Below are 22799 nucleotides of genomic sequence, written 5' to 3'. Positions count from 1 at the left end.
GTAATTCTAAAGACCCTAGTGTTTCTTAGGCTGCGTTAAAAATGGTGGTGTTTCTTAGGCTGCGCTGAAACGGTGCAGAAACGGCCGGCAGAAGACTATCATCTTTCGACATTTGCAGCATAGCACGCACATACGCGGCCATTTTTTTTTTTTTTTTTACAGCAGAAAACTTATTTAAATGTATACTACAGAATCATTTCTTGCCGTTCTCAGTTCTCACACGTGTGCAGCTGTGCTATTCTAGCCACCTTAGCCGTGCCGTTTAATGTAGGCAGACATATCTTGTGTATATGCACGAGCTAACAATAAAATACATTTCCTCTTCTGAATCTGTCAGTTGAACACATAACGTTGCGACCTACAAGCTGACGTGCATACTTGTTTTGGTCTAATTACAGTGCCTGCCTCACGGATGGTACCTTTCGTGCGACATGCACTACTACATCATTGCTCCCGTCATATTCATGCTGATGTACAGGTAAATTGATGCAGCAGTGCTAAAGAACATAGTTTCACGGTTTCGTAGTCTTGCCCGCGAATAAGCTGCTAACTGTGTCAATATAACGGCGCCCATGAATACTGAAGCAGTGCAAAGGTCTTTTTGCGTTAGTTGCTAGAGGTATACCGCAATGATAGTAAAACGAAAAAAAGTAAAGAAAGTGGGGGCCAGTGTTGGTGCTCGAGACCCGCCAGGGAAGGCGCAGTGAACTCATGTCTGGGGCTTGTCTAGGGTTCGCCAGGAAAGTGCACCGGACAGGAATACAACTCCTGGCCTATTAAGCATTAGTAAGACCAGTCCTTCAACACGTAGTGACAGTTTGGGACCCTTATACGAAATCCAATATCCAAACACTTGAGCAAGTGCGGAGAAAAATCCATCGTATTTATCCTTATACAACACGTAAAGGCGGAAGACATCCTCCGCAGCCCACTTAGAGATGGCCTGCACTTAGGGAGTTTGGAAGCGAGGCGGAATTGTGACAGATTAATGCTTTTTTCTTTATTTGTTTATTGCAACAAATTAGGAACACGTAAAAACGAATGCATTTAAACTGTACAGCGACAGAAAACTTGACCCTTCGACTCAATGAAGAGCAGTGAATATCTTCCCAAAAAGAATATTTTCGAAAACTCGTTTTTAGCCCACGCAAACTTCGCAAGCTTAACGATCTTACCGATGAGGTCCTTGAAATACCAACGATTTAGTCATTTTTCAGTGCACTTGATCGTCTACATTAGCAAGTTCCAATGTTTATCTTGAACTTGACACGCACCTTTTAGTGTATTTCCTTTTTTTTTGTTTTTTTTTTAATTATTGATCACCCATGTTATTGACCATTCCTTTTTGTCATGCGCAGCGCTAAGCTGTTGCAGAAAGCAATTTTCCATATGTACGCGTTCCTCGTTATTTTTGTCACGTTTGAGTTGCACTGTGATGTAGTTGTCCAGTGTACCAACTCAGGTACACCCATGCACTCGTGCCCAAGGGCTGACTCTGTATAAAGCTGGCGGTATGTACCAAATAAATGAATACGAAAATAAGTTCTTTCTCGTCGGCAGCTACGAGTATCCAGAGGCAGAATGATCGGTAGACAGCCAGTTCTATGCCTTTCGGTACGAGGCATTCTTAGTTAATTCCGAGAAAGTTTCAGCTTTGTTCGGCATATTACTGCGTTCTAAGTCACTTAAACGTAGTGATATTGTTTAGTGCGCGTACGCAATAAACGTAGTGATATTTCATGGTTTTGTAGGTCGCGTGACAGACATGCGGTGTTGCCATGATTCGAAAATTTATTGCCAATATAGCTATTGGTTAATGGTTCATAAGGGGCAGAATCGTGAACAGTCTTTTTTTTTTTTTTTTAAAACAGCGAATCTGTTTAAGTCGGAGGTTAGGCCGTTAGGCGTTCGCAGAAAAGCCTCGGCGAGCGATTACGCCACCATGCGTCGCCTAGCAACGCGTTAGAGGAAGTAAAAAAATAGGAAGAGAAGACAAGTGGAGAGGGGGAGAAGAACTAAATAAAACAAAATTTCTCGGCGAGGCGGAATTCGAACCCGGGTACTCACGGTCCGAAGGCGAGCGTCGTAACCAATCGTCTACCCAGGCACGCTAATAGAAGTACCATTTATGGGAACCATATTATTGCGTTGCTATGGGCGAGAGAAAGAGAAAAAGATAGAGAGAAAGAAAGCAGGAAAGAGAAACACAGAGAGAGAGAGAGAAAGAAAGAAAGAAATAGAGAGAAATAAAGCGTAGCATAGCCATGCATACTACAGCATAGCAAGGGGGTGGGAAAGGGAAGTGAGGGTGAGGAGGAGAGGAAGGACACCAGCCTGACTGTTTCCACACTCTTCGCACCACTAGTGCGTACATTTTTTTTTTCCTTTTGTTTTACCCAGTCGTGCACAAGCCGTCTGTATTTGTCACTAGGAGGTGGACCGTTTTCGCGGTTTTCGCGTCGCGTGACAGACAAGTTCAGTGGGCATGGCCCGCAAGATTTCGGCCGATCACCGAGCGCTAACGGCAGACACTGGCAAAGACTGGAATAGTGTTACGTCATAGCGACCATGCAATTCTTATTACATATCGTTTGTGCAGCAGAACTTCGTCTCCCGTGTAATGCATGCTAGGTCATCACATATTGAAATCACGTTGATAACTATGTTTTCTTGCTTCTGTCACCACGAGCGATAGCTCAAACGTGTGGCGTCCGCAAAAAAGTTAGGAAGTGATCCGGTTCGCTGTGCCGCAGAGTTGTATAAACAAAATGACATCTATATGTATATTTTCTTTTTTTTGTAGGAGGCCTGCGGTGAGCTTTGCGCTGCTGGCCATTCTGGGAGTTTCGTCTGTCATCGCTGTTGGTGTTCTCACGTACATCTGGGAGTTCCCGCCCATCCCCATCTTTGTGGACCCTGATCCAGAGTGAGCACGCGCCGAGGCCAGCCTTATAGTGGATAGTCTCGCCTACTTTCTGCTCAAATACGGGAGCGAAGGGTCAGCGTGGGGTTACCTGTATGGCAAGTTCGCCAACCTTGTAAATATAACTTTTTTTTAATGAAAAAGAAAAGTTAGGATAGCGTTGTCACCTCTGACATAGTTAAAGCAACCTTAGTTAAACTATGGTTTATGCACTTCCCACAAAAGACACTTCCTGGCACGCATCGACTTGCTTGCCTAAAGCTCTCACATCAACTATACGTGACATCTGGAATCATGTGTTCTCACGACGGTGCGTTTAACGTTGTTATTTCTATTCAAAGCGCGGAATTTTCATTTCCTCTGCACTGCTTCCAAAGAAAGCTGAATTTGCGCCGTCTACATAATGTATTGTGCAGTTTCTTTCGTTCGGCAAAAAATTCACGGCGAATTAAATCTTCAGAACCAATAAAGAAGATGGTCGCCCTTTTCCTGAGCGAACATCTGCAAAAAAAAAAAAAAGACTCCTATTTAAAATGCCCTCACGTATGCGAGCTTCAAGTTGAAATTTCAAGTGGCGTTCTTGGGACCTTATACTATGTTGCAACGGATGAAAAATTCCGGGCACTGATAAGCGTGAGATGGCTCGGAACAGAATAAAATCGAATGAAATCTGAAAAATGTGTCACATAAGGATACATAGCTATTTTTAATGGTAACTCCGGAGATGTTATATTAGCCTGGTTTATCGCCTGCGTTGCTGAATACAAGCTGCATAAATACAGGCGAAGGCAGGTCACGTAAGATCACAGTGTAGTTTGTAGTTTTCAGAGTCAGTATAGGTACAGCCGTTAAGAAGTTTAAGAAGTTGCAGGTTAAGAAGTTTAGGCTAGGCATAAATATTTTATGACATTACTGCAGTTTTAAGTAGTTCTTTCAAATACTTATTCATATGCATCATTATAGGACTTTCACGGTCATTGAAACGCATACCAAATCCCGCTGAAACAAAACGAAAACGTTAAAACAAATAAACAAACGTGTTACCAATCCTTGTACAGCATATTGTTGATCAGAGTATTGTTGATGGCTTCTTAAAACTGCAGTTGTGAGTGTACGTGCGTTTGAGCGCATGTGTATATGCTACGTGCCTGTCTGTACATGTCAGCGCCGTACATGCTACGTACTACATGCCAGCGACAACGACGAAACGTGCCGAGCTTGCATGCTACATTAGTCAAGGCACTTTTAGGATCCATAAAGAACTCCCCCAAAAGAACACACACCGCACACATTACACACATGCGCTCAAACACGCACAAATAGCCCAGGGTGAATATACGTACTCGGTCTACGCGATTCTGCGGCTGAACTCTGTGTCGAATGACTGACCTTTCCTTCCACTTATTTATTTTATCGTATACCTTTTTCAACAGTCACTTCAACGAGTACATGAGCTACCTCGGATACCGGCCGTACACGCATCTCACAGCCTTCTGCATCGGCATGGCCACAGGCTACTTCCTGTACAAACATAAAACGCTGCACATCAACAGGGTAAGCATATACGGCGATGACAAGGAACAGCAACAGGAACTGTTGGAGCGAGAATCAACGAAATATACAGTTGTCCCACGTAACGTGGGCTAAGACTTTAAAAATTAAAGGCGCGTCGGGAGCGAATTGACCCGGACGCATGCACACTATTTGCACTAGGCTATAGCAATTTTTTTTTCATCATTGGATGAATTCCCAAAATGTGAACGCAGACTTGTAGAGCAGATTCAGAAACCAGCGAGTGAATTGTTTCCTGCGCGATACGTATCACGTAGTCTTTCTTTTCCGCGTTGCAAAGAAAGCGCGCGAAATATGAAAAAAAAACAGGCCACATGACGGAGCGCTCGCGCGCGCACTTGTATTTTCCTGTTCTCAAGCGTGCAATTAGTGAACAAGGTGACCTTTTTGAGATTCTTGCTACGGCGTAGGACGAGTCTCAAAAAGGGTATCTGCATCCCGATTTTTCGTCAGTGAGAAACCCCTGCAGGCCATACCCATAGGCCGCGCCCATATGTATACATACCTTGTACGTAATTAAATTGGGAGGAAGTGGTCTTCGCAGCCGAACAATGGTCATGTTTTCGCCACCTACAGGTCGCACGTCTGCTGGGCTGGCTAGCAGCAGCACTGGTGAACATGACGGTGGTGTTCGGCGTTTACAACTGGAACGCGTACGAGGCGCCATCGCTCTCCGTGGCCGTGGCCTACGCAGCGCTCAGCCGCACTGCATGGGCGTTCGGCATCGCCTGGATGGTGGTCGCCTGTGCCACCGGCAATGGAGGTATACTGTCCAGCCGCATGCTATACGATTGCCCTGCATGAAGCGCTCTTTTCATGCTTCGGCTATCTTCAGCCACGCTCTCGCAAAGCTCAACTCTCGTATCTGTCTCCGTCACCCTCAATCAATTATTAGTGCTCATGCCAAGGCGTTCTTCTCACTTAGTAGATAGAAGCTGACGAAACAGTCCACAAAGAACGCGTTTCCAGCGGTCAGTCACATGCACCGCAGCGACTGCATCGGTCGAGACATGTATTCTATTAAGCATTTTTTTTGTGTGTGTGGTTTTGGGACGTTAAACCCCAGATATTATTATTATTATTATTATTATTATTATTATTATTATTATTATTATTATTATTATTATTATTATTATTATTATTATTATTATTATTATTATTAAGCTTTTTTTTTTCATTATAGGAATGCTGTAGGCAACATACTTGCGGGCTTCACTGGTGATTATTTCTCCAAGTGCGTCCACGCCTTCGCACAGGAGAGCTGACGTCGTTTACCACTGAATAAGCAGGAGCACTTGCAACTAACCACACTTCTCACGAGCGCTCGCGCAAGTAGAGAAGTAGAAAATGATGTCAATGATTCAATTGTAGAGCGTCAACACCTCACAACAAGCTAGGGCCGCTTGATATTGGTGGAGGGGGAAGTTAGCTTACGCACGTGCGGTCGCACTGTCGACGCTACCATGCACCTGGAGAGTAAGGAGAGACTTTCCCGTGCAAAGCACCATACAGCCATCGTTGGAATAAAGGATTGCCATCAAGTTTTGTGTGAAACTCGACAAGTCCGAAGTGTAAACTTTTCCTATGATAAATGCCTTTGGTGATAATTGTTAGTCATAACGTCAAGTGTACCGGCGGCATAAGGCCTTTTTAGAAGGTCGTAAAGAGATCAGCGATGAAGCCTGCGCTGGACGGCCGTCAACGACCGTCACCGATGGCAACGCGCCAGACCGCACCGCCCTCGTCTTGACCCGCCTCCTCGTCGATCCAAAGGTGCCAAGGCTTCCCCAGTGATCACCAGTGTACTGGTGATCACTGAGGTAATTAAGATGCATTTGTCAGAGCACATTTAGTGCACTTCATAGTAGGGTGCCTTGATGCGCGCTGTACGTCAACATATATACAATATGCACATTTCCACATTGCGTTTCACAGTTCACATTTGCATAAAGCCGTGCTGGTGCGAGAACGACGAGCCTGTCTCCCGTTTTTATGCATCTACTGGTACACCAAGATTTCGCCCATTGCTAGTACTGACGTTCCCACATTTCGTACGCATATGCTTGTAATTTGCTCACCCAGCTCGACTTCACATTTTAGTGCGTAGAGACGAAAAACGCAAGCAATTGTTTTGATAGTGAACGTACGTTAACGTGATGTTGCTGATTATGTTAGAGAGAAAAATCTGAAGAAAACCCACAACCCTCGCCTTCTGCTTTTCCCTTTCGGCGTGCGCGAATAAAGAGCATACCTCCGCACCTGTGAGAGTTGTACCATTTCCGGCATGAGCGCATGACCTACTTTCGCGCACTATTCCGCCACAGGTTTCATCAACAAGGTGTTGTCGTGGCGGGCCTTCGTGCCACTGAGCCGGCTCACCTACCTCGTGTACCTGGTGCACCCACTGCTCATACTGTGGCACACCGCCTACCTCAAGAAGCCCTTCTACACCACGCAGTTCTTTGTGGTAAGTGTTCAACAAGAGCGCTACAAGGCCGAGGGGTAGAAGCGCTTGAAACTTTCACAGATGAAATGCACAGATAATATAACGTTTGAAGGTGCCCGTGGCTATACGCTTTCAGACACGGGTTGAGATCGGAAGCGCAGTCGCGTGCGCGCGACTGCATTACCGCATGAGTTGATCACCCAACTGACACGCACTCTCAGCTCATGTCATTTTACCACGACTAATATGATGCATAGCCGTATGTTGCCGAACGGTAAGCCTGTAACAGAAACGTATTCTTTCCTGCAGGCAACAAAGTAGGTAGCATAAAGTATAGAGAAATAAAAAAAAACTACAAGAAAATATCGTTCGCTGAGGGTCACTCGTCTACTACAACATATGCCATCATCGGGACTGCAATGCCTGCTCACGTTCTCGCTAATCGCTGGTTCGTCATGTTCATTTTTACGCGGAATGTAACAGAACACTTTTCATCATTGTGGGAACGATTGGTACACTCCATACTCTTCTCGCAAACGCATAAATGCGTTCCAGTTCATTCCAGGGAAGCTTTGTTTTAGATGTGTTTAATGCTGTTGGTTTCCCACTGTCTGGCGATAACAGTCTCAATCGCGCGATGATTCGGTAGCCCACACACACGTGAGCAGCGAATGAAGCGTGATGCCCGTCGCACGGCTGCGGCGAAATTAATAGGGTTGCCGAGGCGACTAGTAATACTTAATAGGGTGCCGAGGCGATTAATAGGGTGCCGAGGCAGTGTGATCGCCTTCACCACGCATCCCTGCACCTGCTCCATGCGAGTCAGCTTCCAGTCATATTTCTTCTTTGTTTAATTTTTACTGCTCCCGGCCCTACATATGTCCATGCGGCTGGAAAAAAAAAGGTAACTTCTTTGTCAGAAGCATCTTTGTCGTACCACCGTAAAATCTTTGTCGAAAGTTCCGAGGCCACACTGCGCATGTGACAATCCTTCTATAGCGCCAAAGTTGTGTGGGTTTAGCAGCTTTGGCTTGCCCTTCAAGAGGGCCGAAGCGCATTGAATAGAATGCGGCTTTAGCTGCACAACCACGCATGGGAGCACTGCGAGAACAGGTCAGTGGCCTCTGAATTTGAGCCTATCGTAGTGGGAAAGAGCTGTTGTTGTGGTTACGTCAAGCAGAGCCAGGGACGCCTGCCGTCAATATTAAGTGCATAGAGGCGCTACTTTAAATAAAACGGAATTTAGCTGTGCGCAAATGCCGATAATTCTCGTACGAAATTATTTGGATACAAGTGCATGACATATGTGGGAGACACATCTGTCCTCGAAATTGTACTTCATCGGTGGAAACGCTTGAGTATATAGTGAGGCACGTACCCATTATCTAGAAAGACTGAAACGAGTGCAACTTGTGATTTATTCGTCTGCAGGGCTACGTCTACCTGGGCCACCTGTTCTCGGCCTACTGTCTCTCTTTCTCGCTGAGTTTGACCTTCGAGTCACCTTTCATCTTGCTCGAGAGGATACTGCTGGGCAAGTCAGCACGCCAGATGGGCTATCAACCCGAGAAAACAGATAAGATCTCGGCGCGAGACTTTTCCAAGAGCCCGGACTCGCTCCCCACCAAGGCGTTCGAGAACGGCTCCAGCACTTGCGGTGTCTAAGTGCGGCGATATATGGTTGTGCGTGCGTGCATCTTTCGTCAGTTGCCTTCGTTTGCGAAGAAGCGGTGCATCCTTCACACCTCCCATGTGCTTGCTCAAAGGACGTCCGAACTGCCCTCAAGTGATACGGGGCTGAGAACTTCTCCTTATGGGTGCTCTTTTTTTTTTTTAAGAAACTATGCAGGGTGTGTGCGTGCCTTTTTTTTCATTTTTTTTTCTCATTCTATGTAGTTGTGTTAGGCAGACTTGTTTTCGCGTGAGAAACCACAAAACCGGAGGTCACTAGCGTAACCTGCCAGATGCGAGTCATCGTATAAATGTATGAACACATTTCGTGGTTATTATTCAACCCACAAAAAAAAAAGAAAGTGCTGCAGCACAATGACGAATTTTCTCGCGTCTCGGCGCCGAGCGCTGTGCTTATTTTCTAACCTAACGTTGAACGTCACAAATTAATGGGCGCCATAACATCTAATCTCACCACTCAGTAACCACTCAGAGTACAACACTTCCGCCCTCTTTCCATGCAAAACTGCGGTAACCAGGAGCACGGCTTCATAGTACATACATACTTTACACAGGAAGCTGCGCCCGCTTTCATCACGTCTCTTTTCGCTTCCCGCTGTCACGAGGAAGCGCTCCTCCTTCTGCATTAGCGCGAAGTCTAGTGTTGCCCGTCAAATACCCATGAAGACAGTTCTACCGCAATATCCCCAGACGCGTCGTCCACCCCCGTTTTTTTTTTCTCTTTCGAAAATATCGACTGCACAAAATTCATCGAGGCATTCCCCCAAGTGCACGTCAGGCCTTTGCCTGCCACGTATTACCTCAGCCGTGACAATTGAGACGCCTTGCGGAGGTCGTGGAATGAATATTAATGTCGCATAGTAACTAGTATCTTGTTTTCTAAGGGAAAGAGAGCGTTGGCCTCTTGACTGCCTCACCTTTCAGTGGACACCCAAACTGCGCCGCAGGAATGGTGATTACAGAAAGAACGGAGATGATTAAAAAGGAAGATGACAGCAAAGCGGTAGTAAAACAAAAAATAAATTAATTAAAAAATATAAACGGAGAACCTCAGTACGTAATGAGACGCAAAGATGGCACTTTTCTATATTCACGAACATATACGTGAGTACGCTCCGTTGGCACGCGTTAGCAAAGCGTGCCGCTTGTTTGACACTTGCATTTTAGCGCGCCTCGCTTAGACACGATTTTTTTAAACTAAAACGTCGCCCGCTTTATCCCCATGTCTGACGAATTATCTCCCTGGAAAGAGAGATAAAAATGGAACGGTGGGGGTGTGTATATATATATATATATATATATATATATATATATATATATATATATATATATATATATATATATATATATATGCATGCCCGACAATTCCTTATTTCCTTATAATGATCCCCACTTGAATCACTTATGATAGGCGCTAATCGTACAATCTTTAAACGTTACTGAATAGTCGGTGTGCTTGATGACACGTTGAATTGTGTCTCGTTTTGTTACAATGTAGAGCTTTAGTATAGCGAAGACATCAGCACAGTTGCATACCGGAACTCATAGATGCAAGCAGCAGTGCTGGCGGTAGCTTCCGCTGACCCTTTGTTTAACGAATGCGTGTTCCCGTCATACGCTGGTTCGAACGCGTCATCAGCCATGTAGTCATGATGAAGGGGTCTTTTTTATTATTTTTTTAAGGGACGTGCATTACGGTATGTCTACCAAGTAATGTTCACAGCACCCCATCATATGTCACTATAGCGCTGGTGTTCACGCGTACCTTTTCGGTGTTTCGGAACGCACTTATTCTCCACCTTGTTAAAGCTCTGTAATACCTTTGTACATAGACGCACTCTCGCACAAGAACCGAGCAGTGCAGATGTTGCAGATACCTTTGTAAACAATAAATAATGATTTTCTGATGGACACATTTGTTACAGTGTAGACTGAAATGATGCATGTAGCGTACCAGATTTTCTTCCATATACCCAGCAATTCCGGACATCGCTTTTAGTTCGCGGTTTTCAACACCACGTGGCGTACGGACCTTAAAGATGCATAATTCCCGCTATGACTCCGACAGCGCAGCGGACACAAAGACAGACGACAATATCGGCTTTCACCACCGCGCGCGAAGCGGCAATCGCCGACCGATAACGACAACGCATGCGACGAGCGGGCGGCTGCTCAACTGCGAATCAGCGCTAGTTTTGTTGCGAAGTGGCTCGGTCCTTCTTGAAGACGACGGAATCTGGAAAGGGTGTCCTTCCCTTCCTCTCATCTCCGGCCCCTTCAATATTTTTCGTCCGATCGTAGTGCCGTTGGCCTCCCCTGGTTCCTTTTAAAGTTGGCGAGAACGCCTTTTGTCGCTGCCATGTTTTGAAACGCAGACGCTAATTTTGAGAAATAATGCCATCTTAAATTATGATGATGGTCGCGCGCTTCGGACTATGCATACTCGGGCTTGAATTTCCTCATTTTCGTTGGCAGTTAACAAACCATTATATTGCGCAATCGGGTGAAAGCGCCAAGCCCTGTGTTACAGTCGCTGGCAGACTTCGCTTTTTAGTGTAAGGCACAAATAAGAACTAAGGTACAAATTTATTTGAATGCTGATTAATGTTCAGTAACCTTCGTTGAAGTATTTTAATTAAGGCGCCATAGTTTCAACGGTGTTCCTTTCGTTTCTCAAACTCATAATAAAATACGCCCTAAATAACCTATGTTCCTAAGCACAGTACACAATTTACAGCCCATCCTCGCCTTTCTTCTCAGTGTTTCTCGAAATGAAATGAAGTTGAATAAACTGACAAATCCCACCTCAATGCCTCAATGGATATCTGCTAGTCTGCAGATTTGTGCGAAGTCGCGGATTGAAACCAAGCCACTGTCTTCTTGTTCTCTGTGATGAATGCTTGTTTACCGTGAAAAAAATGCGTGTTCTTTGCAAGACATTGTTTCGATTACACCTAAAGTTGTAGATGCCATCTAGCTAAGATTTTAAGATTAATTGTTTTGTAAATCACTTAATTATAGGAAGAGTTGCAAGATGTTGAACTGTCCTGTAACCGCATTTCCACAAGATCAGCACTGACAACTCAGGCACTCTGTGTCTTTGCCTCGGCAAGAGTTCGCAAGCCGAGTTTCTTTTTTTTTCCCCGCTTTCTTGTGGATACTGTAGCCTCGGTACTTTGCAATATTCACGGGATGGGTGCCGCATGTTTTTTATCGCTATTTTTCATTGCGCCACCATTCTAGTGGCGGCGCTGAGCGTCTTACATTAGAGGGTTAACTGAGGTGGTGTGTCATAGTCAGTGACTCTAAGATCACTGCGCTGCAGTCCGTGGCTCACATTCGCAGAAAGCCCGGCTCCCTCAGAAAGGCATGACCTTTCGTATCAAATTCTGGCCGCCCTTCTGCGAGGCAGCCACTGATGTTTTGTAGACACGATCACTACAGAATGATGTGTACGGCCCATTTCTTTGTAGCGCGCAATCATAGTGAGAAAATCCAAAGCATGGGAGGAATAAGAGCATAAGGCAGGCTAGCCGATGTTTTCGTAGGTGGACCTATCTTGGTCAAAGGCGTCAATGACCAACCCTTTCAAACATATGGCGCCTTTGACGAATATACCACCCGTCGAAACATCAGCTAACCGGTATGAGGCCCCAATTATGGCGAAAGCCTTGGATGCCTCATCAAACGCGAAAAGTGACCGTCGGCGTCTTTGAGATTTGCCAATATCTGTCGATACTTCGCGAGACCGGCGCTGGCGTTGAAGGATACAAAAAAAAGTAATAAAAGTGGGCCCAGAGTCACGCGATACTCAAGTGAATGCGTGTACGTGTTTGTGTGCTGTGCAGTCGGCGTACCAAAAGTCACATGACCTCAGTGTAACATGACGCCATTAATGACGTCACCCTATGACGTCATCATGACGTCACAGATTGCCAGAATTTGACACATCGTAGTGGCGACATCGAAGGGCATCGTCGCTTGGTTAAAGGCAGGCGGATCACGGAGGCTCTGCAAAACCATGTCAGGAGCAGAAAGCTTGTATTCAGTCATGCGATACTACCAATAAGCACTTCACAAAATTCAGAGGGTAGTACTAACATTTATTAGTCCAAAGTCACCGACGTGGGTCACTGGGGGGCAAAAAGATACGACCCGTTGAACACAACCACACATATATGTTTTAACGCGGGAGTGTCATGCACTAATGGCATCTTCGACAAATCGCACTGGTGCGCACCGGGGCGCCCTGGTGCGCCGTTTCGTCCAATCGTCGTAGCGCCTGAATGCCCCGGTGCGCACCGGTGCGATTTGTCGAAGATGACATAAGCTTCGCCGAAATTAAGCTTGGGAACGTTCTATTGCAAGCATAAGTTAGTCATGCGCATAGCATTCACATGTGAACTTTTCCAGATTACGGACGCTATTGCTTCGCGATGAGGTTTTCCAGTTATCACGGCGGATGTGTATCCCGCCCCTGCAGTCTTGCTTCTGCTCCCTAGGCTGTCTTCTCGCGCTGCTGTTTCACGTGAAATGTTTCAGTGCAGTGCATTTTACTTCGTGGGATACGAGTCAAGCAATTTATTCTCATGATATCCACGTTTAGGTTGGGAAATCCACAGCATGATTAGAGACTTAATACTTGTGTAGCTCATTGTCCGTACACCGGTGCACCGAGCAGACAATGTTGAAACAGCTTCAATGGAAAGCTTCTGAGCTTTCATTTTAGCCAATAGAATTAAGTGTAGACGATGCCATTAGCTGTGATATAAGTTGACAATTAAAAAACGACCGTTATAACTAATTTGACGCATTTCATCAGGGCTTATAGCTTAGAACGCTAGGTTCCGTTAAATCCAGTTACCTTGTATATTCAGCAGCTAAGGCACACTGTTCATTCAGCTTTGATTAAGCACTGTTTCGGTCGGTCCAAGAAACGCCTCTGTGAGCATCATAAACATAATTATCATAATCTTCAGCCTATTCAGTGACCACTTCAAAACTGAGGTTTTCTCTAACGATCTTCCCTTCCCTGTATCCTGCGACAGCTGGTTGCCAGGGGCGTAGCCAGGGGGGGGGGGGGGGGGCTTCAAACCCCTTCCGAAATTTTTCAGTTTTGCTTGCGTATATATACACGCGCACATACAAACGCACGCACGAACATACATAAAGTATGGTTGAACCCCCCCCCCCCCCCGAAAAAAATTCCTGGCTACGCCCCTGCTGATTGCACTTTATTCCTGCGACATTCTTAATTTCATCACCTCGACCTAACACTCTGCTGTCATTTACTTCGTTTCTGTTCTCTTGGTATCCATTACGCCGCACTAACAGCCCATCAATTATCGGTCCTTCGTATTAGTGACCTGCCCAAGTCAACTTTTTTCTGATGTTAACTAGGATGTCGACAACGCCTGTTTGTTCCCTTATTTCCTTGTCATTCGGTGTCTTAATGCGGGCCATTTTTTTCTTCCGTCATACATTGCGCGGTACTTCACTTTTTTTCTCGAGTTTCCATGTTATCCTCCAAGTTTTCAGCCCTGTGTCTTACTACCGGTAATAAGCAATTGCACAGGTCGGCAAACTCACTCATGAGTCGACTCACTCAGACTCACATCGGGCCATGAGTCTGACTCTGAGCGAGTCCGGGTAAGTAATGTTTTGGTGAGTTTGAGTCGGAGTCCGACTGAGGAAAATTTTAGTGAGCCTGAGTCCGAGTGCGTCCGGTTGAGAAAAATATTGGTGAGCCTGAGTCCAAGTGAGCCCTAAGCACAAAATATATTTCTTGAGTGAGTCTGAGTGGGCTCCACTTTCTATTGACGACCTATGGTCCCATCTACTCATCTTCAGATTACTATTAGTCTCATATCGGCTTACTTTTATACCCAAGTCTATTCACACATATGTCAACGCACGGGCGTTCATGCGCCACCTCAACATTTATTGATCAGAGGCGTGAGGTGTGTGTGCGTGCGTGTGTGTGAGGGGGGGGGGGTGTGGAAGGGAGGGTGCCATGACCTCCCCCTGTAAACTCTTTCACGGGAAGTTCTTGATAATATATTTCGTGTGAGTCGCGTATTTCGTAAAAATGTATTTGCATGATTTAAACCACTTATGATACGTGTCTGAAGGTGCAAGATCAAAAGGCGTATCGTAGAGCACCGATTACGTGAGATATTGGCGTTAAAGAGCATCGGCGTCATGACCGGAAAAGCTTATTTTATGCTAACAGACTCATAAATCGACTCACTGAGATTCACTGAGATTCAGGTCAAGCCATGAGTCTGAGTAAGTTCGGCTGAGTAATATGTTGGTGAGTTTGAATCCGAGTTAGTCCCGTTGAGAAAACATTTAGTGAGTCTGAGTCTGAATGAGTCCGATAGACGAAAATTGGTGTCTGAGTCCGAGTGAGCCTTCGGAGCAAAATGTATTTCTTCAGTGAGTCTGAGTGAGCTCCAATTTTTTTGCCGACTTATTGCGCAATTGTTGTATACACCGCGCTTTACGAATAGCGGTGAATTGCCTGTCATGACTTAGGAATGTCTATCTCAAGCACTCCAGCCCATTTGTATTCATCGGTGAATTTTCGTTTCATGAGTAGGTTACCCTTTTAATTATTGGTGTCGATGTACATGATCTCGCACAGGTTCTAAACACGGGTTGCTAATTTAGAGTTCCTGTAAGGACTCAAAACAGCCGAGCACGCAACACGGTTAAATTTTCAGATACAGGAAAAAAATATTTTGATGATCACTGCTCCTCCGCTTGTGTTTGTTTGTTTGGGGCAGGCCCGTAGCCAGAAATTTTTTTCGGCGGGGGGGGGGGGGGGGGGCACTTGCTGAACACCTTGACTCTTTGAGAAAAAAAGAAACTATTTTTATTATTTATTTTTGGTAAAAACACGTACTTCACCAAAATTTCGGGGGGAGGGGCCCGGGCCCCTAGCCCCCCCCCCCCCCCGCCCTTCCGGCTACGGGCCTGTTTTGGGGTAAGGTGATTCGACACATTGTTTTTTTTTTATTATTATTGCGGGCTCACTACAGTAAATAACTCCTCGAAAAAGTCACAGTTTCGCCGCAAGGGCGAAGCAATGAATGCGATAGCAAGAAGAATGTCAGACGAAGAACGACAAGCAGCTCGGTACTTGCAGCGCGCCGCTGAAGCACAAAGCAGGAGGCCCGAAATGAACGCACAGTTATACACAGGACAAGCGTGAACTAACAACTGTCACAGTTGTTACGTCTTTGTGCTTGAGCAAAGCGCAATGTTTGTTTCTTTATTTGTTTGTTTGTTTGTTTCCTCAAATTTATGGCACATACCCACTCTGGGGGATTGGTCAAGACTGCGTGTCGACAATGGAGGATCAGACGCTCGTAGTGGAGTGACCCCTCTGAGTCTCCTGCCACACGGGGGCCTCTGACGCAAGGTCTGCCCTGTGTTCTTTTTTTTTTTTCATTCCACATCACGAGTGGGCACAGAAAGGGGCCATTTTGTCGTGCGCGTCTCAATGGCAGTTTTCAAATTGAAAGAAAATGTAGGAGCGTTGCGTGATAGAAAACACGCTCAAGCTCCTCCGAGATCTGCGTAACACCAGCGGTAAATGTGAACATGAATAGCTCCCAGTTATCTCGGCGGCGCATAAATGGCGTGCGGTTGAGTTGTCTAACGCAGCGCGCTGGGAAGCGAGCGGTCGATGGTTCTAACCCTCGGTCGGGTACTTCAGAATTTTTTTCTTCTGCTTTATTTTTCTTTGTGCCTTTTTTATATGTACGCATACATATACATATCCAGGACATAACGGCAACGGCAAAAATCCGCCGAGAGTGCCCATATAATTGCTATCGCAATAAAGATAACAAAACAGAACGAGTAAAAAACTCAGTGTTCCTTATGCATTCACTTAAAACGAAGGTGAAAGCCATCTTCTTCTTCTCAGTCGATGTATTGATCCTGCCCCGCCACCCTCCGAAAGCTTTGCGTACCTAGCGTGGTTTTGCATTGTCTCCAAGATCGGAGGCACCTCATCTGGTTTTGCACTGCCTCCGTGGTCTACCCACTTTTGACCATGCTGCGATGTCGTGTGATGACAGCATCATGTGACGTCAGGTGACGTCAACATTTGTGCCATCATGATGACGTCACAAATTTTGATCTGTGAAGTCATGATGACGTCATATGGTGAGGGCATCACATGATGATTTTTTGCATCACTCGTCCCTGACGCCGGCTTGACGAGGCATTTACGGATTTCGCCTTAACAATAATTAACACATTTCCAAGAGGCTAACATTTATACACTGGTGGTCACTGCCTCGCGAAGGCCTTGATTACCACTGATCGACGTTATTTCAGCGGAAATGTGGTTCCCCTCAATTGCTGTTCGTGGTAGAAAATATTCGGAAATTGCTTTGGTCTTACATTATGGTAAACCTGCCTGGTGGCATGATGACTGCGATGGAACATAGTTGCGGTGACAGAATGAATAGGTCGTGAAGAACGCTACATATATATTAGTATAATTTATTACATAAAGCCAAGCGCTAAAAATTTCGACGCGCTGTTGGAGACGGAAGGGAAAGGCTGGATTTCATGGCTGTTATGCCAGTATTGCGACAATATTGCGGAAAAGGTCGATGTAAGTATCTAAGCTAATGGTTGGCATTGTTAATGTTTTCAATGTTTATGTACTATTCAGTTTACATTACATGATATATGAACGTCCAAATATTCAATTATCATACTGTAGCTATCACTTGGTCAAGCACACTCCTTAGTATAAAGTTGCATAATAATGAATGTTATAATTATAGATTTGATTAAGTTCATGTGAAAACGACCACCTCCAGAACCATTCATACCAGGAGGAGGAGGAAACAACTTTATTGAGTAGTAGGGAAGGGGGAAAGGGAGCCAGGACATGGGGGGATGCTAGGTCGGGGCCCAAGGGGCCGCGGCTGTCGCCGTCCATTCCGCCAGCCTGGACTGAGTGGCCTGCTCTGGACATCGCAACGTTTTTTCCCACTCTTCGGGTGAGGGGGGCAGTTGCAGGAGCTCTTTAGGGGGCGGGTGGCGGTCGCATCCCCATAGAATGTGGTCCTGTCCCGCCTGAGCTAGGCCGCAATACGTACACGACGATACGCTGTCATCCCTCAGGATGGCCGCCAGTCTCCTGGGGCTGAGCACACTACGCGTTTGAACTCTGCGCAAGGCCACGGCCTGGTGTCTTTCTAGGCCTCCACATGGAGGAGGATAGATTTGTCGCTCCTCTCTTTGTCGACGGAGGCGATCTCCATAACTTGTTGATGCCTCTTCAGGGTTTGCCGGCTGAAGCTGCACCTCTGCCCGGTTTGTATTTGCGCGGGCTGCGAGGTGGGCAGCTTCGTTGCCGGGGTTTCCCTCATGGCTGGGGACCCAGAGAAGCCTAATGCTCACCGCTGGCTCTTGGAGTTTTCTTGCCGCGGTTTCGCTCACTTGTCCTGACCTAAAGCTTCTAATCGCTGACATGGAGTCAGACACGATGAAGAGCGTCCCTTCGATAGCCGTTGCCATGGCGATGGCGGCCTCCTCCGCCTCCAGGACAGACGTAGCTGTGATTTCCTCGGTGCTCAGGATTCTTCCCGTTCCGTCCACAGCAGCTATCGCGTATTTGTCGTGTCCCATAGCGGAGGCGTCCACATACGCGGCCGGTTTGTCTGCCAGAGTCTTCCATAAGGACTCAGCGCGCGCGCGTCGGCGTTCTTTGTTGTGCTCTCCCATGTTCTTTGGCAGCGGTTGAATTATCAGTTTGTTCCTTATCGCTTTTACTATTTTCACTCTCTTTGTGGTCCCTGTGAGGGGCGGAAGATTCATCAGTTGCAAGATGTCGTGCCCTTGTTGCGTGCATGACAGCCTCCACCATTGCGCAGCTCGTTGCGCTTCAATGATTTAGCTGACGGTGTTTTGGAGGCCTAATTGCATCATTCTTTCGTTGCTCGCCCATGTAGGGAGTCCGGTGGCCACTCTGTAGACTGAACGCAATAGAGAGTATATCTTTGCGATGTCCGTCTTTCGTAGCTGAAGGAAAGGACAAGTGTATGCGATCCTACAAACAAAGTATGCCTGTATTAGCTTGCATGCTTCTTTCTCTTTGAGTCCGAACTTGCGGCCAGTAATGCGTCGCAGCAGGCCCGTGACCTGGCGAGATGTGCTTTCCAGTCTTTTCAACGTTTCTTTGCAACTGTTCTTCTCTTCTAGGAAGAGTCCCAATACCCTGATGGTCTGGACCTGGGGTACAACTTCTCTGTTGACTATGATCTGTAGTGCACTTCTGACTGCCGGTGTTGTTTTGCCAGCAATAAACAGTTCTGACTTGGCGGAGGAGCATTTTAGTCCATTGCCGTCCACATAGGCTTGTACAGTGTTGGCCGCTTCTTGCAGTGCTCCTCTGACGGCTTCGGCATTGCCTTGCCTTGTCCAAATAGTCACATCGTCCGCGTAGATGGCATGGCGGATGAGCGAGATCTTGTCAAGTTCTTTGGGTAGATTCCTCATTGCACAGTTGAAAAGAAATGGGGATAGTACAGCACCTTGGGGCGTACCTCTAGCGCCAAGATTGAGCAGGGGGCTGTTGATGCCTCCGATGCTGAATGTGGCAGTCCGGTCCCTAAGGAATGCGATAATGTACTTGTGCGCTCGTGCCCCAACGTTCATATTCGATAGGTTTCTGAGTATGGCCTCGTGTTTGACGTTATCGAACGCCCTGTGCACGTCGAGCCCGAGTATTGTGCGTACTGCTCCTGGAATGCCTGCGTCCACCACGTCCCTTTTGAGCATCCACATAATATCTTGCGTGGACATAGCTTGCCGAAAGCCAAACAGGGTGGGCGGAAATAGCTGGTGTTCATCAACATGCTCGATGAGGCGTGTCAGAACCACATGTTCTAGTGCTTTGCCCAGGCACGACGTAAGCGAGATTGGACGTAGATTCTCAAGTTGCAGCTTTTTCCCTGGTTTTGGAATGAAGACTACGGCGGCTTCTTTCCACGTCTGTGGAAGTTCACCGGTGTGCCAAACATGATTGAATAGGTCGGTTAGGTTTTTTATCGACTGGTCGTCGAGGTTGCGCAGCATTTTATTAGTAATGCCGTCCGGCCCAGCCGCCGAGGTGGTTTTTAGATCGGCGAGCGCAGCTCTGACCTCAGCCTCGGTGATATCAGCATCTATGTTCTCATTTGCTTCGCCACTGTATTCTGCGTACGCAAGATAATCTGTTTCCGTATTAAAATAGCGGCTAGTGAGCTCTTGTATGATCGCTTGATCCGACGCCGGATGCATCCGGAGAAGCTGGCTGACCATTTTGGCAGTTGCCCCTTTGCTGTTGTCGGGATCCAGCAAATGACGAAACAAGAACCAGGGGTCCTTCGAGCCGAGCTGACCGTTTAGCCTGTTGCACAGCTGCATCCGCTGAGCCGAACGTAACTCTTGAGAGTATTTTTGTACTTCCGTTTCAGCTTGAGCCAGGGCTAGTTTAAGTTGACGGTCATGTTTGCGCTTCAGCCATTCCGCTTGGAGAGTTTGCTGGTTTTCCAAAAGCGTGATCAGCTTAGCGTCAGGTCTGGGGCCATCCTCTTCGGCGAGCGCGTCGGTCGTGAACTCTTCGGCGTCCTGGAGGAGCTGCGTTGTCCATTCGTTTAAGTCTTCAATTTTTGTGACAGCCTGATGGTTCCGTTTGAATCGAAAAAGGTCCCACTTGGTATGTTTGATATGTTTCTTCTTTTTACTGTATCCTGCCGCAGGTATTCTGATGTCCAGGACATAGTGATCACTGCTCAAATTGAGTCCTGTGTTGGACCATGTCGCTCCCTCCACTTGTCGGACAAAGGTCAGATCGGGAGTGGTGTTTCGTGTCACGCTGTTGCCAATTCTTGTCGGCTGTGAAGGATCTGTGAGCAGGGTCAAGCCGTGGTTGTTGGCCCCATTTGCTATCGAGACGCCCTTCTTGGTGTTACGGGGTAGCCCCACATGGTATGACTTGCATTAAAGTCTCCCAGAATGACAACCTGGGCTTCTCCTGCTTCTTTCCTCCCTTTTCGCATGATTGTTGGGAAGGGGATAGTACTGCATCTTGGCGGGCTATATACGTTAAGTATATAGATGCATTTATGCTTTCTGTTCTTGGGCATGAGTTGAACAAAAGTGTAGTGCAGATTTTCTATTTCCAAGTCGATTTGCATTGCAGCAATGTTACGATGTACTGCAATGGCTGTTCTTACGTTCGATTTGTTGCTTTAAGACAGCCGATTCTGTTTCTTGTAACGCGATGACATCGATCTTAGGGTTGAGGTCCGTGATTGCGAACTGCAGCGCTGCTCTCTTTTTGGCAAACGATCTGCAGTTCCACTGAATTATTCTAACTTGTTCTGCCATCATTTTTGTGGTATACTGTGGACCTGGCGTCGGCCGCAACGTTGGGAATGCCGCGTCCGTTTTGAGGTCCCCCTGTTTGATTTGCAGACGCGATGACTAGAGGTAGCGAGGTTGACGGTGTCTCTATGTTGTTGCCTAATGTGGGTATCATGTTGCGTATTTCGTTTTTGAGCATGTCGTGGAACGTCTTCAGCGTTTCTTGCATTGCACACTGCATAGCGTTGAATCTTTCGTCTATGCTTTTCGCCAGGCTTGATATTGTTTGTTCTACTGTTTCGACTCGTTGTTTGAGATCGCTTGCTGGTTCTTCGGCGGGTTCACTCTCGTCGATTAATTTTCTTTTAGGATTACGTGCACGATCTACCTCCATACTCGACTCCGCGTTCCTGTGTACGTATGCGGCCGTTTCTCTAGCTGCAAGCGTTAGCCGAGCGGGCGTGGGATTTTCCAGCGCTCGAATCTTATTATTAGCAGCTTCTAATTGTTTTTTGAGCTCCTTAACTTCTGCAACTAACCCCCTCACCATTTCGCTGACTTCTCCGCCAGGGTCCGATCGGGTAGTCCCTTGGCCTTGGCTGGTCCCGTGGCCATGGCTGGTGTAGTGACCATGTGCTGCAGCCCTTCCTCTGCTGGACGAGTGCTCTCTGGAGCCTGATGGAGCCTGCTGCAGCACAGTTGCGTTTTCTTGACGGGCTTGCGACGCCTCCGTCAGTGGAGTGCCTCGTACCGCGTCCCTGTAACCCGTGCTCTGCGAGTTCGGCTGGGTAGCCGAGGTGATGCGGGTTGTGTTCTCCTGGTCACCGCCTTGTTGTTGACCGATGACGACGGTCGTGCCCTTGGTCTCTGTGCTGTTCTTGCTGTTGTTGTTATGTTGCTGTACTTGAGAATAGTACTTGAACTTGCAGTTCCTGCCACCGGTGGGGTGCCCACCCTTGCATACTATGCACCGGGCTACTTTCCATTCCAACGACATTCCAACATACCATTCCAACGACATTTTGAAAGTAGCGCCACCTCTCGACAGCGGCCACAGGCAAAATTTCCCTCTCTGATTTCTTTAGCCTTATGGCTCTGGACCACCGTTGCCACCGTGCTCTGGACAGATTCTGTTGATGTGAAAAGCCTCGATAACTTCACGGGTTACTTTGCTACTGTGCCTAGAAAGCACTTCCGCATCGACGAAGACCGGAGAGCAGGCATAAGTATTGCAATGCGATGCTAGATGGGATGTGTTAGGCTTTTTCAAGGACTGATTATGTTCCTTTAAACGAACGTTGATACATCTGCTGCTTTGTCCCACGTACGATTTGCCGCAAGTAAGCGGAATTTAGTACACCACCCCGCGCCTACAAGGTACCCACGGCCTGAGCAATGTTGGCAAGAGATATGGTATTAAAACGGTGTTTTCTGCTTTAAGAAAAAAATGGAGGGCTTACTTAAATTCCGCTTACTTGCGGCAAATCGTACGTGGGACAAAGCGGCAGGTGTGTCAACGTTCGTTTGAAGGAACATAATCAGTCCTTGAAAAAGCCTAACACATCCCATCTAGCATCGCATTGTAATACTTGTGGCTACTCTCCGGTCTTCGTAGATGATGAAGTGCTTTCTATCAAAGTAACCCGTGAGGTTATCGAGGCCTTCCACATTAAAAGAATGGGAGACGCATGCGTGAGCCATCCGTCAATTTCCTTGACGGACAAGGTGTTTGCTTATCTGCTTGGTTCGTGCAATATCAAGTGAAATGTTTGAATTTGTTCTAAA

General features: G+C 46.7%; 1 protein-coding gene across 1 annotated transcript in view; it reads left to right on the top strand.

The window, feature by feature from the left end:
• The window catches only part of LOC119400719 (nose resistant to fluoxetine protein 6), an 84940-nt gene extending 76168 nt beyond the window's left edge, over positions 1 to 8772 (top strand). The window contains exons 10-15 of the mRNA XM_037667711.2: positions 399 to 478; positions 2804 to 2926; positions 4357 to 4477; positions 5072 to 5258; positions 6820 to 6962; positions 8373 to 8772. Coding sequence (XP_037523639.1) covers positions 399 to 478; positions 2804 to 2926; positions 4357 to 4477; positions 5072 to 5258; positions 6820 to 6962; positions 8373 to 8606 — 888 coding nt within the window. The 3' untranslated portion in view covers positions 8607 to 8772. The remainder of the gene's footprint in view (positions 1 to 398; positions 479 to 2803; positions 2927 to 4356; positions 4478 to 5071; positions 5259 to 6819; positions 6963 to 8372) is intronic.
• Positions 8773 to 22799: the final 14027 nt, after the last annotated feature.

This window comes from Rhipicephalus sanguineus, chromosome 1 (assembly GCF_013339695.2).
Source record: "Rhipicephalus sanguineus isolate Rsan-2018 chromosome 1, BIME_Rsan_1.4, whole genome shotgun sequence".
NCBI classification, from domain to species: domain Eukaryota; kingdom Metazoa; phylum Arthropoda; class Arachnida; order Ixodida; family Ixodidae; genus Rhipicephalus; species Rhipicephalus sanguineus.
Note: the sequence above shows the minus strand (reverse complement) of the source record. Positions and strands in the feature narration are given on the sequence as shown.